The sequence below is a fragment of the Battus philenor genome, unplaced genomic scaffold (genome assembly GCF_028537555.1).
Source record: "Battus philenor isolate CCGP_79_NKW_IND1 unplaced genomic scaffold, ilBatPhil1.0.hap1 SCAF_5, whole genome shotgun sequence".
Taxonomy (NCBI): Eukaryota; Metazoa; Arthropoda; class Insecta; order Lepidoptera; family Papilionidae; genus Battus; species Battus philenor.
In genome coordinates, this window is record NW_027181715.1 from 1345642 (window position 1) to 1358155 (window position 12514).

Consider the following 12514-nt stretch of genomic DNA (forward strand, 5'->3'; position numbering starts at 1 on the left):
TCATGTGTAAAAAGTGAAAATAAAAGTTTGATTTCAATAATGCGTTGATTGAAACGCAAATTCCACAGAGCATAACTATTGTGACTTTTTTAAAGTCAGTTTTGGTGGTCTGTACATCACTCTTTTTCAATACAAAAATGGCTGCAGTACAACAAAATTTATCCAAAATGATATCGGCACAGCTGCGAAATAAAGCAAATGAATTTTTGAACTCAAGAAAATATGCTAACAATGTCGCACATATCCTGGAAATGTTTGATGTGAGTATAATTTAGGTTTTGTACAGCAATATGATATGTAGAAATTACGTCTTAGGTTACGATTTCGGATAACTCGTTTAATTGATTCTATTTCAGGCTGAATCCGATAATTACACGCCGTTATTGCTGACAATAGAAGTAATATTCACAGAGCTGCTGAAAAGAGGTGATTTAGTGCAAGAAATCGTCCCGTTAAAACCTATAGGTAAGTAAAAATTCTATACAATAATGTCGGTCGTTATGTTATTGATTTTACGCGTTTAACTCGCGCTGGTGACGCCTTTACGTTATAGTTCACGTCATTATGTTCCAACATTTAATTTGTTATCTAAAACAGTTGTTGCACATTTCTGTACATAATTGCGCTCCGTAACATGTGGTGTTTCTCAACATACATATTTTGACAGAGAAACAACTTGTTGTCGCGAAATATCTATATTAGAGATTAATATAAACTAATTTCACGTAACCGTGAAGCTTTGTAAATTTCATTATTATTTCTGTACTATATTCATAATTTCAACCACAACTGATTTTGTTTGCAACCACTGGCTCAGTTTAGTACATGATACACCACATGCCATTTCATTAGAATATTCATAATATCCAGCCTTTAATGGTAAATTGAAATAAAGTAAATAACTGTTATTCATAAATGTTTTAAAATATATGCATATATCTATAATATATATAAGTGATTAAAACCAAATATATATATTGAGCAGCAGTTAAAATATTAAAATGAATATGATTCTTTAACAAATTATGCTTGTAATTATTGAAGTTTGTATGCATTATAAAATATAAATATAAAAATATATTTGTACAAACAAAATTCAAAATATTTTTTTCTGTATCAAAACTATTACTTTGTAGATTAAAGATACTATTGTGATAGTATTCATTAAATCCTTACTGATATATAAACTAATAATTGCATAATTTTCCATAAGATCACAGTCCAGAAGCTGAGTACACAAGATGGCTACATGAATGCTATGAGGCTGCCTTGGCTCGGTGCTTGCAGTGTATTAGGCGTGGACGTACCAGCTCCCGTCTGCAGGCACTTGTCACTGCTTGCAAACTACTTCAAGCTGAAGGCAAGCACCCTTTGGAACCCACCACTGGATATTATTTTCCTTCTGTGCGTCTTAAGGTAAAATAAGCACAATTATTTAGTTAAATTATAGTATATGTAATATATATTTTTGTAATCAATAGATTTTACTAGGGTTTCAAAGCATAAAAGGTACTAAGTAAACAAGTGTTATTGTTAAATTTATTCTCTTTTATTGTGAGGACACAAGCTAATACGGTTAGATACTTATTTAAATACCACTGCAGCCACTTTTTATTTAATTTTTTTGCATGCTGCAATTTAATATCTGTTAACAGAATTTTTTTTTTAATAAACCTTAATAAAAGTACCAAACACATATATACACATGATATTTGTTACATATCCCCAGAAAAAGTTTTTCACGAATGTAAAATAAATTTTGAAAAACTTCTGCAACAATAATTTTTTTTTTATAATGATAACATAAAAAGGAAAAGAAAACTTTGGTACATTTATCAAGAGCCATAAATGGACTATCTCAGTTGGACTATTATGCTTTTGTCTGTGTATGGATCTCCTCATTTCTGAAACAGTGCTGTAGAGAAAAGCCAAGCTCTCTCCATGGCTTATTATGAGACAGTGAGCTAGCTAGTGAAAAACAACATCATCATCACATCATAGAAGTTATACATAATTACCAATATTTCACAATTACAAGTATTATTATGATTTTCTTAATACACTTATTCAAGAAAATAATATTTAATTATTGTTTCAGAACATCTTCACTGTTTTATTGGATTCGGAGATTTCAATGTCAGCTGTTATTGCACGATTCCAAGAGTTCACGGAGTACAAAGATGTTCAACAGTATGGCTTGAAAGTGCTGTCATCTATTGGCTATAAAAAGTTAGTATTTACAACTATAATAAAGAATTGTTAGTGTTTGTACAATAAACTATTATGTATTTGCAACATTTATATATATTTATACTAAACACTTCATGATTAATATTTTAGCATTATTCTAAGAAAATATACATAACAAAGTGACTGTGACAAAAATTAGTGCTATACACTCAATGGCTCCCTAACTAGGAGCCTATAAAAATATGTCTTCAAACTTTATAGTTTCTGCTAGTTTCTACTAGTGAGACATTGCAAATAATTTTCAATTTTAAACATAAGAACAAAAACAAAGTGTTGAATTAAAAATTTTGTTTTTTGTAATGATAAAAAAATAGTAACACAAGTTTGGCATTTATTTTAATATATACTATTAACTTATATGTGAATATGATATTTTACTAAAATCACTTAAACTTATTTGTAGCATTTGTGTTTTCATATAAATTGTAGTTTTGTCCTTAAATAGCTGTGATTGTAACAAGTATATATAGTTTACATTTAAATAGAATTTGTACATAATCTTTTAGTAAGTAGGGAGTAGTATTCTGATGGTGGTTGATATCTATACATTGTTTTATTAAAACAAAGATATTACTTTCATATAAGTAATATTTGTACTGCATTTGAAATTTCTATTATTTAATTAGTCATGTGTATGTTGTTAAGTATGTACTTGTATGTTTATACTTTTATAAAATAATGAACATATTTCAGAGCACCAACATCAATTTACATGCAGAATTACTTGGAGTTGTTAGACTGTCTCCTAGCTGCAGAGATCCCTACTGAAGTTAAAAATAAGGCAAAAGAAAGAGATGATGACAAGGAGGAAAAGGTTTTATGCGCTGCTGAAGGTGATTATTATTCAAAATGTTCTTACACATTTTACTATATCTTTAATAGCATTTAAAACATTGTAAAACAAGGTAAGTAAAAAGTTAAATAATGTCATATATATAGTAATAAATCAAGTGAACTATGCATTATTCAGCTGATCGTTTATAAAGTTAATGTCAAATATTTTTGTTATATTAAGAGTACCGGAAAATAATTTCGTTTCTGTCAACATATTTTCAGAAAAACCCATTGATTTTTACCACTCCAGTATTGAAAATATTTCTATAATACTAGATGGCAAAAAGTTGTTGATAATGAAGGTGAATGTATTGTTGATTAGAAATAAAAACATGTTAAAAATGTAGTCATCTGAATTTAACTTAAGAATGCGACATTAATTTTCGGTCTCCCAAATATTTCGTCATTTGGATGTTCCTTTTGTGTCATTACTCTATATCAAATGAAAAATAGGATGACTGGTTTTAGGTTTAGTAGGCTTTGAAAGTTTTGAAAGTCCAAATGTATAGCTGTTGCGCTGTCAATTAATGTATTGTAAACTTTATTCATAATTCAATGGTTTCACAAATAATATGTAATGTAATGATAATAAAGTAAGAATTTTCATAATTCGAATTATACGAGGGTCAAACTGAAAGTTCTTAGAAAATCAAAAACTAAGCATTCTAGCAAGTTATTAGTTTTATTATAACTTTTCAAAATAGCGTCCATTTACATCAATACATCGCTGCATTCGATGGAACCATTGAGAAAAGCACCTTGCCCACTCGGCCTTAGGGGTCTCTTCGACGGCGTTTTGAAACGCAGCCACTGCTTCTTCGGCGTCCATAAAATGTTTTCCTCGAAGTTTTTCTTTTATTTTCGGGAATAAATAAAAATCGCAGGGTGCGAGGTCGGGGCTATACGGCGGGTGACCCAGTAATTCCACGTCTGAGGTCGCCAAATAGTCGATCGTTTGCCTGGCGGTATGCGACGAGGCATTGTCGTGATGAAGGAGGATCCTGCTGCGAGGTCGTTTCTCTCGAACTTTTTCCAAGACAAGTGGCAAACAGTTGTTAGTGTACCACTCTGCATTAACCGTTTTCTGATCCTCTAAGACAACTGTCTCGTAATGACCTGTCTTTCCGAAGAACGAGGCCACCATCTTTTTTCCAACACTTCGACCTCTCTTCACTTTAGTTGGCAACTCTTCGGAAGGAAACACCCACTGAGCAGACTGTCTTTTGGTTTCCGGATCATAACAGTAAATCCAGCTTTCGTCACCCGTTAGTATGTCGAACACAGCATTTGAGTCACCTCCGTTAAATTTTTGGATCATTTCTCGGCACCAATCAACACGGCGGAGTTTTTGAGCCTCGGTCAAATTATGCGGTATCCAGCGGGCACAAAGCTTCCTGACCGCTAAATGTTCATGGAGGATTTTGTGCACTTGACTCATACCTATGCCTAGACTTGTCCGAATCTGCTGATAGGTCACTCTTTTGTCAGTCTCTATCATACGCCGCACAACACTGATATTGTCTTCAGTCGTCGCTGTAGAAGGCCGTCCCTCACGCAAATCATCGGTGAGATTAGTTCGACCACGTTTGAATTCATTAAACCAGTTGTAAACTGTGGCACGAGATGGGGCTTCATCGTGAAAAGCCAATCGAAGTCTATCATAACTTTCTTGTTGACTTATATGACATCGAAAGTCATAAAAAATCATTGCACGAAAATTTTCTCGGCTTAAATTCATTCTGACGTGCACAGACAATTTTCAATCTGCCGCCAAATCGTAAAACAAATGACAAATGAATGAAATGTATACTCAATATTATTGGTAAAGAGTTCTATTTTCAAAATTTAAACTTATTTTTTTAATATAATGCTTTTAAGTTGCCAGTTCTAAAAACTTTCAGTTTGGCCCTCGTATATAAAAGTTGATTATTGTGTATATATTGTCATGTCACAATAAAATAATGTTGCAAAGTGATCATTTTAAAAAAGGTGAAAAGAAAAAAGTAAGCTTTAAAGCTATTTGCTGACAAGTGAGGTATTCTTTCACGTCTTCAAATCATTTACATTTAAAACCAATGATATGTTATACAAATTTTTTTGTTTACTTGTATGCAGGTAAAGCCCAGTTTGCATACCATGCAGCCGTTTGCCGACGCCATGCCAACCGGTGCTGGGGCTTCGCGTGCCAGTGGGCGCTGTGCGACGACCCGCGCGCACACCGCCGCGCCCTGCTGCTGCTGGTGGAGCGCCTCATGCCGCTGCTGACGCGTCCACACCTCGCCACCGACATGCTCTGCGACAGCCTTGATGCTGGTCAGTTCAAAGTCAAAATAGCTTTATTACTTGAGATCACTACAATTATTTATAATCATCAGCTTTAAATTTTAAGTATGTTTGTTCATAACGCACTTCCTAGTTAGAAGAACAAACAAAAAACACAGTTTGAAATTTTGTTGATGATTTTATTTTCATTTTTTTTTAATTAGAACAATTCGTTTCCAAACATCTTTGTCGTGAATATACTCTGAAATATGCCTTTTGGCAGAACCTGTGTTTAACAAATTTCTTGAATTTACTAAGATATAAATTAATAGCTCCATTTAGTTGTCATACTTATTGCTTGATACAGTCAATGGTACAATCACCACCAGGTTTGTAGGTACAAAAGAAAATGAGTTTTTATCATCTGGTCAGAGGCTTTGCAGCCCTTGTGTTGGTTCGATATTCAAAACAACAGATAATAAAAACCCATTTTTTTATCAATATTAGCTCTATTCGTCAACACAATTTCCATCTTAAACAATACAATTACTTTTGAGAATGATTTACATTTTATCCGCGAGCTTCGTCATTGTTTTGAACATAACATGAGTAGCACTTTTAGTTGCATACAAATAGAATATCAAGAAATCTTGACAGCTGTCTTTTTAAGGTTAGTGTAGTGTATGGGTATAATTATGACCATTTTGCGACAGGTTCGAGGGTGCTCATCATCTCCGAAGCTCAGGGGCTAAAGAGAGATGCAGTCACCATTGTTTGTCGAACAACAGACACATTCAGGCTGTATAACAGTGTCTATCATGCAGTAGTAGCAATATCATGTCACACGAACTCACGTGTAGATTACACGAGACTTAGGTGCGGTCGCAAGATTTATCGGTGCAGCGAGTACGGCGACTACTGCATAAATACTAGCGTACAACATGATGATGGCATATGGAGTAGGGATGAGGAAGTGGTCGCACAAACCTTATTTTCAATAACCGGATATTAGTAGGACGTCGTTAAAAGCAAATAGTTCACTTAGTTTTAAGTAGTTTATGATTTAAGTTAGTAAATAGTGTAAAGAGCATGCAAAAATGAGCGCAAAAATTTTTTTTTCGGAAGTATTTAAAGTAATTGTGAAAAGAAAAGCACGGACGCTAATGTCCGTGAAATTTAGATCCTAATAAAAAAATGTCTGTTTTCGTCTGTCGTCTTAGGTATAAATAACGCTAACGCAAGTCTTGAAGTGGTAAGAACACATTGCGGTGTAGACCATTGTGGTGTGTAGATATTGTTATAATAACAAAGCTTTTGAGGTTTTTTTGAAATTATTTAGAAAAAAAGTACAAAGTATGTGTACTGAAGTTATATATAAAGGCACACGTATATGACAACGCTCTTAATGATACTTAAGATGCCAGTTAATTAATTATGATTGGTATTTGGGTAATTTGTATCGATTTCCCAGGAGCTGACATAGGTGATATATATTTAAATATTGTAATAATTCTACAATCAATTGGAGGCAAATATAATCATTCAAAGAGCCACATGTGGCTCGCAAGCCACAGTTTGGCCACCCCTGGCATAATACGTTCCCCAGATAACAGTGCTCATTATAGTTAGGACTAACTAAATAAGAGGTGAATGAAATCTAGTGCCATCTAAGTGCTATTATGGTATTTTCAGCTCTTGTGTTTCTCGATTTTTAATGTGTACAAAATGTGTTTATAGAAATAAAACTATACTCAAAGTTATTAAAGCTGATAATTTTTGGTTGATTTGACAGTATATATATTCTGAAATTGTAATGATACAAAGAGAACCAAGAAAATTAATACACATGGTAAAATTTACACAAAATTTTAGTTTTTATATTTTGTGTAAACAAAGTAATTATTATTTAATAATAACTATATTAAGTTGATATGTACTATATTCCGCAATGCATATTTTTATAATTAAAATTTTGATTTGTAGTTCTAAATGTGTACATATTACTTTTAAATGGTAGATGTCTTTGCAAAGTCAGCTTTGATACAACATGAAATGCTTGATAAACAATTAAAAACATTTATGAATGTTATTATTTTTGTTGATGAAAATGAATTAATGCTTTGATGATCTTGATAAAATTTTGACTTGATTGTAACGCAGGTGGGCCTATCAGCATGCTTGCGCTGCAAGGCGTACTCGAGCTGGTGAGGCGTCACAACATCGACTACCCGGATATGTACGACCGTCTATACGCCATGTTTGAGCCGGAGATGTTCGCCACGCGGTACAAGCGCCGCCTTGTCCACCTCGCAGACATTTTCCTCAGTTCCACGTAAGTCCTTATTTTTCCTTTAATCTTTACAACTGTCATGCTAATTTGTTTATATTATATATCTGGAGAGAAATACTTATCTAGTAATGGATAGTTTCATCATTAGTTCAGTAAATTTCTCTATTATAAATAAAGCTGTAATGATGATTACTTTAGTCCAATTATATTTTATTATAAATGTTTGTGAGTTTATTCTTCTTATAGACATTAGGATAATTTTTTTAACATATTTTCCACCGACGACCATTAGTGCCGAAAGGTTCTCAATTAAAAGTTGATAGATGAGACGTGTGTGAGGTGGACCTAGGAGGACCAATGATGTAGTTAAGGCAGGTAGTCACTGGATCTAGGCAAGGCATAACCAGTCATGGTGACCATCTCTGGAGGAGGCCCATGCCTTATATTGGGTGACACGATGATCATTTCTTCACCACATATATTTAACTTTCTATAAAACATATTTTTAACGTAGTCTCAATAATCTCCTAGGGTAATTACAAAATTGTGGCTTACATCAAAACAAATGCTATTGTGTTATATTTCAAATATTTAAAAAATTGATTGTAAAAGTCCGCAATGACTGTGTGTTTTAAATGAAATTTGTTTTCTTAATTAATCATAAATTTTATTTCAGTCATCTGCCGGAGGGGTTGGTGGCGGCGTTCGCCAAGCGTCTGTCCCGACTAGCGCTGGTCGCATCGCCAGAGGACGCAATTTCTCTGCTGCAGCTGGTGGCCAATTTGTTGCTTCGGCACCCGGCCCTCAAGCGTATGATATGCTACGAGGATACACCGGCCATCAGTAAGTGGACCCATATTCATGTTGTGGTTTTCATTTCTTGACAAGGATGTCCTGAAGAAATAAAAAAAAAAATTAAAATATTGTATGATATATGACAACGGTAAGCTTAGATTAGAATTTACCACGCAATTAAAGCAAAGTGAAAATCAGGAAATCGCATATTTTTATAATGTTAGAATAACATTTCAATATATATAAAATGTCGTTTTTTATACATAATATAAAAGTTTGTTACTTGACAACAGGGTCTATGTAGCACTGCCTTGTGCATTTTATTTGATAGTGGTAATATGTGACTTGTACGAAATGTTACCAATGAACCTTGTATGTGGCTCATGGATGATGTCTGTTCAGTGAGAGATGGTTCACCGGAGAGCCGCGTGGCCTATATGGAAATACCGAATGATTTGAAACATGGTTGTTCATTATGGGCCTTATTAAGAAAGCTCACAGCTTAGCTGCGAGATCGAATCAGAAATGAAGAAAATTTGCAAAAAAAACAAAGTCACTGACCTTTTCTAAGGAATGTTTTACCGTGTAAAAAAGTTAGTGTATATTGTTGTTTTTACTTTCAGAAAATTCTTAGCGAAATCTTAGCTTATTTGAAGGAATCAATATTTGTTTCATAAAACAATGATGGGTGTGGTAAGTAAATGTATTATGTGTGTGCAGTGTCGACCGACCCATACGTGATGGAGGAGACGAGCGCGGTGGGATCACGCGCGTTGGGCTCTTCGCTGTGGGAAGTGAGCGCGCTACGGCGGCACGCGGCGCCCGGTGTGGCACGCGCCGCTTCCAGCGTGCTGGCCGCGGCCGACCAGCGCGCCGCTGCACATGCACTCGCTCCGCCCGATGCAGCAGTCAGTGCCCTCTTCACTTTTTACCCGCGGCATTGTAAATAGATCCCTGCCCTCGAGCGAGTATACTTTTTCCACTAGTGTGGCCTGACAACTAAGTACTTTAGGGCCAGTGTAATCAGAATACTAGGAGTAAATTAAAAGAGGGTCTTCGAACAGGCCACAGCCAGTATCTGATCAAGTCTGAACTACAATTTCAGTAGCCTAAGCAATACACAAGGCTGAAGACCGGTACACATAGAGTAACAGTGTGCCACAAACTTTCCAAAAATGGCTACAAATCCTAGTATTGAAAGATACTAATACCATTGAAAGAGTGTGTGCACATCTTAAATATATAACAACACTGTGTAAAAACCTAAGAGATATCATTGTAATATGGGCGCCTGGAACATATTTCAATTTTATATAGTATGTATGTAACTTGAACATGCCACTGTACTCTGATAGTTAGATTAATGCTTTGCACTCGGCGTACATATCACCAGAATCATCATTTTTATCATCATGAATCGCCATAGGATGTTCATTGCTGTTTGCAACATCCATAGATTTGAAATAGTACCAGTTGTTAGCGGCATCTATCTTCATAAGATACCTTTAATAGGTGATATAAAACGTGTGTGTGTGTGTATTAATACTATTTTTATTTCAATTGTTTTGTCAATATGAGTAACACATGTCATAATTATACAGTGTTTTTTTTTAACAGATGTTCGATGCTGAATTAAAGAAGAGGTTCAAAACCATTGAGATGAACTTCATGCGGCCGCAGGGGATGGCGTTGCCTGCTGGCGAGCGGCTCACTCAGTACTGGGAGCTGATGGCCTGAGTCACAGATGTCACTTTGAAAATATTCAACCCTGTGTCTCTTGTAAAGGTCGCTATTTATTTATATTTCGATAATAAATTATTTAATTTTGTTACTTCACTTTGTTCTGGTTGAAATGTTAAAATAATTGATTTAATTACGGAAATTAAGTTTCATGTTTATTATTAAAAGGTAATTATATGAGCACAAAATTAAATGATCGACCAGTCGCTTTGATCTTTTAATTTTGTTGTAAAATTCTCCAGTTTAAAAATATATATTTACTGGAAAATATATATAACTGTTTAACAGTAAAATCACAATGTAGTTTTTATAATTATGAATGTCTTGCATCTGGCAACATTGCCTGCCATTAATCCATCTTAATTTTTTTTTAATTTGTTGAATGTATGTATTAATGTAAGATGCGATATTTAACGAAAAAATCTAGTTTATAACGATAATATTAAGTATTATATTGAATACGTTTTGCACTCAAATGTTAATGCATAGTTGGTAAGGTTTGTTGTGGTTTGGTTGATTTTATTTTTTTATGAAGCCAGTGTACCAGTCTGTGATCTGAGGGTAGGAGTTTCTTTCCGAATGTTAAGGTGGCATTGGTACCGACACATACTAGTCTAATTATAACCAAACCTAAATAATATCCGTGCTAAAGGAAGAAAAACTGTTTTTTTTTTGCTGGAGAACCTGAAGGTGGATTGCATGTTCATACATACACATTAGCTCCAGGTACTCATGTAACTCGGAAACCTAAGGCGTCTCCCAAAGATTAACAGTAATTGTTGGTTCTTCCGAAAGATAGATACACAAACAGTTCTGGTAAGAAAAACATTGATGTTTTTAAAGTAAGTCAGGATTCATTGACAGTGAGAAATTCTTGTCCACAGTGACAGACCTATGGAGGTAGCGAGAAAGATAAACCTATGCCACTTTAACTTTGTGAAAGAAATTAAAATAAATAAAGGAATGAAATTATGAAAGTATATATGTATTGGAGAATGGCAACACCCTAAATTTGTTATGATAATTAATTTACAAGGGATCTTCCCTTCCATTCTTTTGTTTGAATACTTTTCTTATTTCATTCCGGTTAATTTTAACTCTCTTGTAATTATTAATTGTTGTAAGTATAACACCGTTACTCACACACACTTATAATTTAATTGAAACATAAATATCATTGCAGTATTGTTGATTTTCTAATGCATATCAGTTTTACAAAAGTCAAAATAGCAATCTTAATTTTAAAATTGTTTTATGGCATTTATAAAACTGTCATATGGCATACATACAGTTTTTAAATAGGAAAAATAAACATTTGTCAGTTTATTTTTACATATTGCACGAATATGTATAAGGAGTGACAGAACAAAACATGGTAATACGACTTTAAAAAAAAAAAGTCATGGCATTCAAAAGAATAACTAAATTAAGCCGCCTTTTATGCTGGTGAGGTGCAAATTGTGCTTATACCTGAAGTAAATAGTCTCTGAAATTAAGTTTCCTGCAAATCATGATATTTACATGTTTAATAAATATTAATAAACAAAATCGGAAGAAAACATTGTACATTTCATACAATTCTGGTATGCAGTCTGTTTTCAAAACTTATTTTTTCCAGTTTGGTACAAATCATGATATTTTCGTATATTATATATCTGACCATAACATAGTATTTCCATTTTTTACATGATAGATATACAATTTGTAATAAAAAACATAATTAACAAGGTGTTTTTAGAGTTATCTATACAATAAAAATATGGGTTATTTTTTGGAAGGCAAAGGAGTTTGCCGGTGTTTGTAGTTTTGTGCAAAGTACATCATGAAATCATCATGTTTTGTTCCGACACTCCTCATATATTTATTATGTATAATAGATTTGTGTGTGTGTAACGGGTTTCTTAGTAAATTAGGATTTTATTCAGTAAAATTATGTATATTTTACATGGTAAAGGATAACTGTAGAGTTTCTTTTTACAGACAGCCATATTTATTTTAACGATACCTCGCAGTCGAGGGTGCGGTGAGACGTTTTATATTTCCAGTGATTACATTTGAAATACATCGCCGCTACATATTCTGTATTCACAGCCATTGTGTCACTAATTTATTTTTAGATATAAGTGAATGTTTTTATGTAAATAATATAATTTATCACATAAGTTTCGAGACCAACTATTTACAGTTTTGATGGTGATCATATTTGATTTACAATGTATTACACCAGGGGTGTTAAACTCGTGGCCCGTGATAACATTTTTGCAGTCCAATTAATACATACCATATAAATTATAAAACAATATAACCAAACCAGTGTAATAAATAATAATATACTTTATTTTT

The 12514-nt window shown here is 33.6% G+C and overlaps 1 protein-coding gene across 1 annotated transcript; it reads left to right on the plus strand.

Moving 5' to 3' along the window:
- The first annotated feature begins 118 nt into the window (after nucleotides 1-118).
- Nucleotides 119-10798, plus strand: LOC137929451 (nucleolar complex protein 4 homolog B). Its single transcript, XM_068772409.1, has 10 exons — nucleotides 119-260; nucleotides 357-465; nucleotides 1214-1416; nucleotides 2099-2229; nucleotides 2944-3083; nucleotides 5200-5397; nucleotides 7507-7678; nucleotides 8313-8479; nucleotides 9152-9339; nucleotides 10049-10798. The coding sequence occupies exons 1-10, from the start codon at nucleotides 138-140 to the stop codon at nucleotides 10166-10168; spliced, it is 1551 nt and encodes a 516-aa protein (XP_068628510.1). The 5' UTR covers nucleotides 119-137; the 3' UTR covers nucleotides 10169-10798.
- Nucleotides 10799-12514: the final 1716 nt, after the last annotated feature.

Coding starts and splice junctions, on each gene's coding strand:
- LOC137929451 (XM_068772409.1), top strand. CDS start 138: ATGGCTGCAGTACAACAAAATTTATCCAAAATGATATCGGCACAGCTG. Junction 261..356: donor ATATCCTGGAAATGTTTGAT/GTGAGTATAATT, acceptor ATTCTATTTCAG/GCTGAATCCGATAATTACAC. Junction 7,679..8,312: donor GACATTTTCCTCAGTTCCAC/GTAAGTCCTTAT, acceptor ATTTTATTTCAG/TCATCTGCCGGAGGGGTTGG.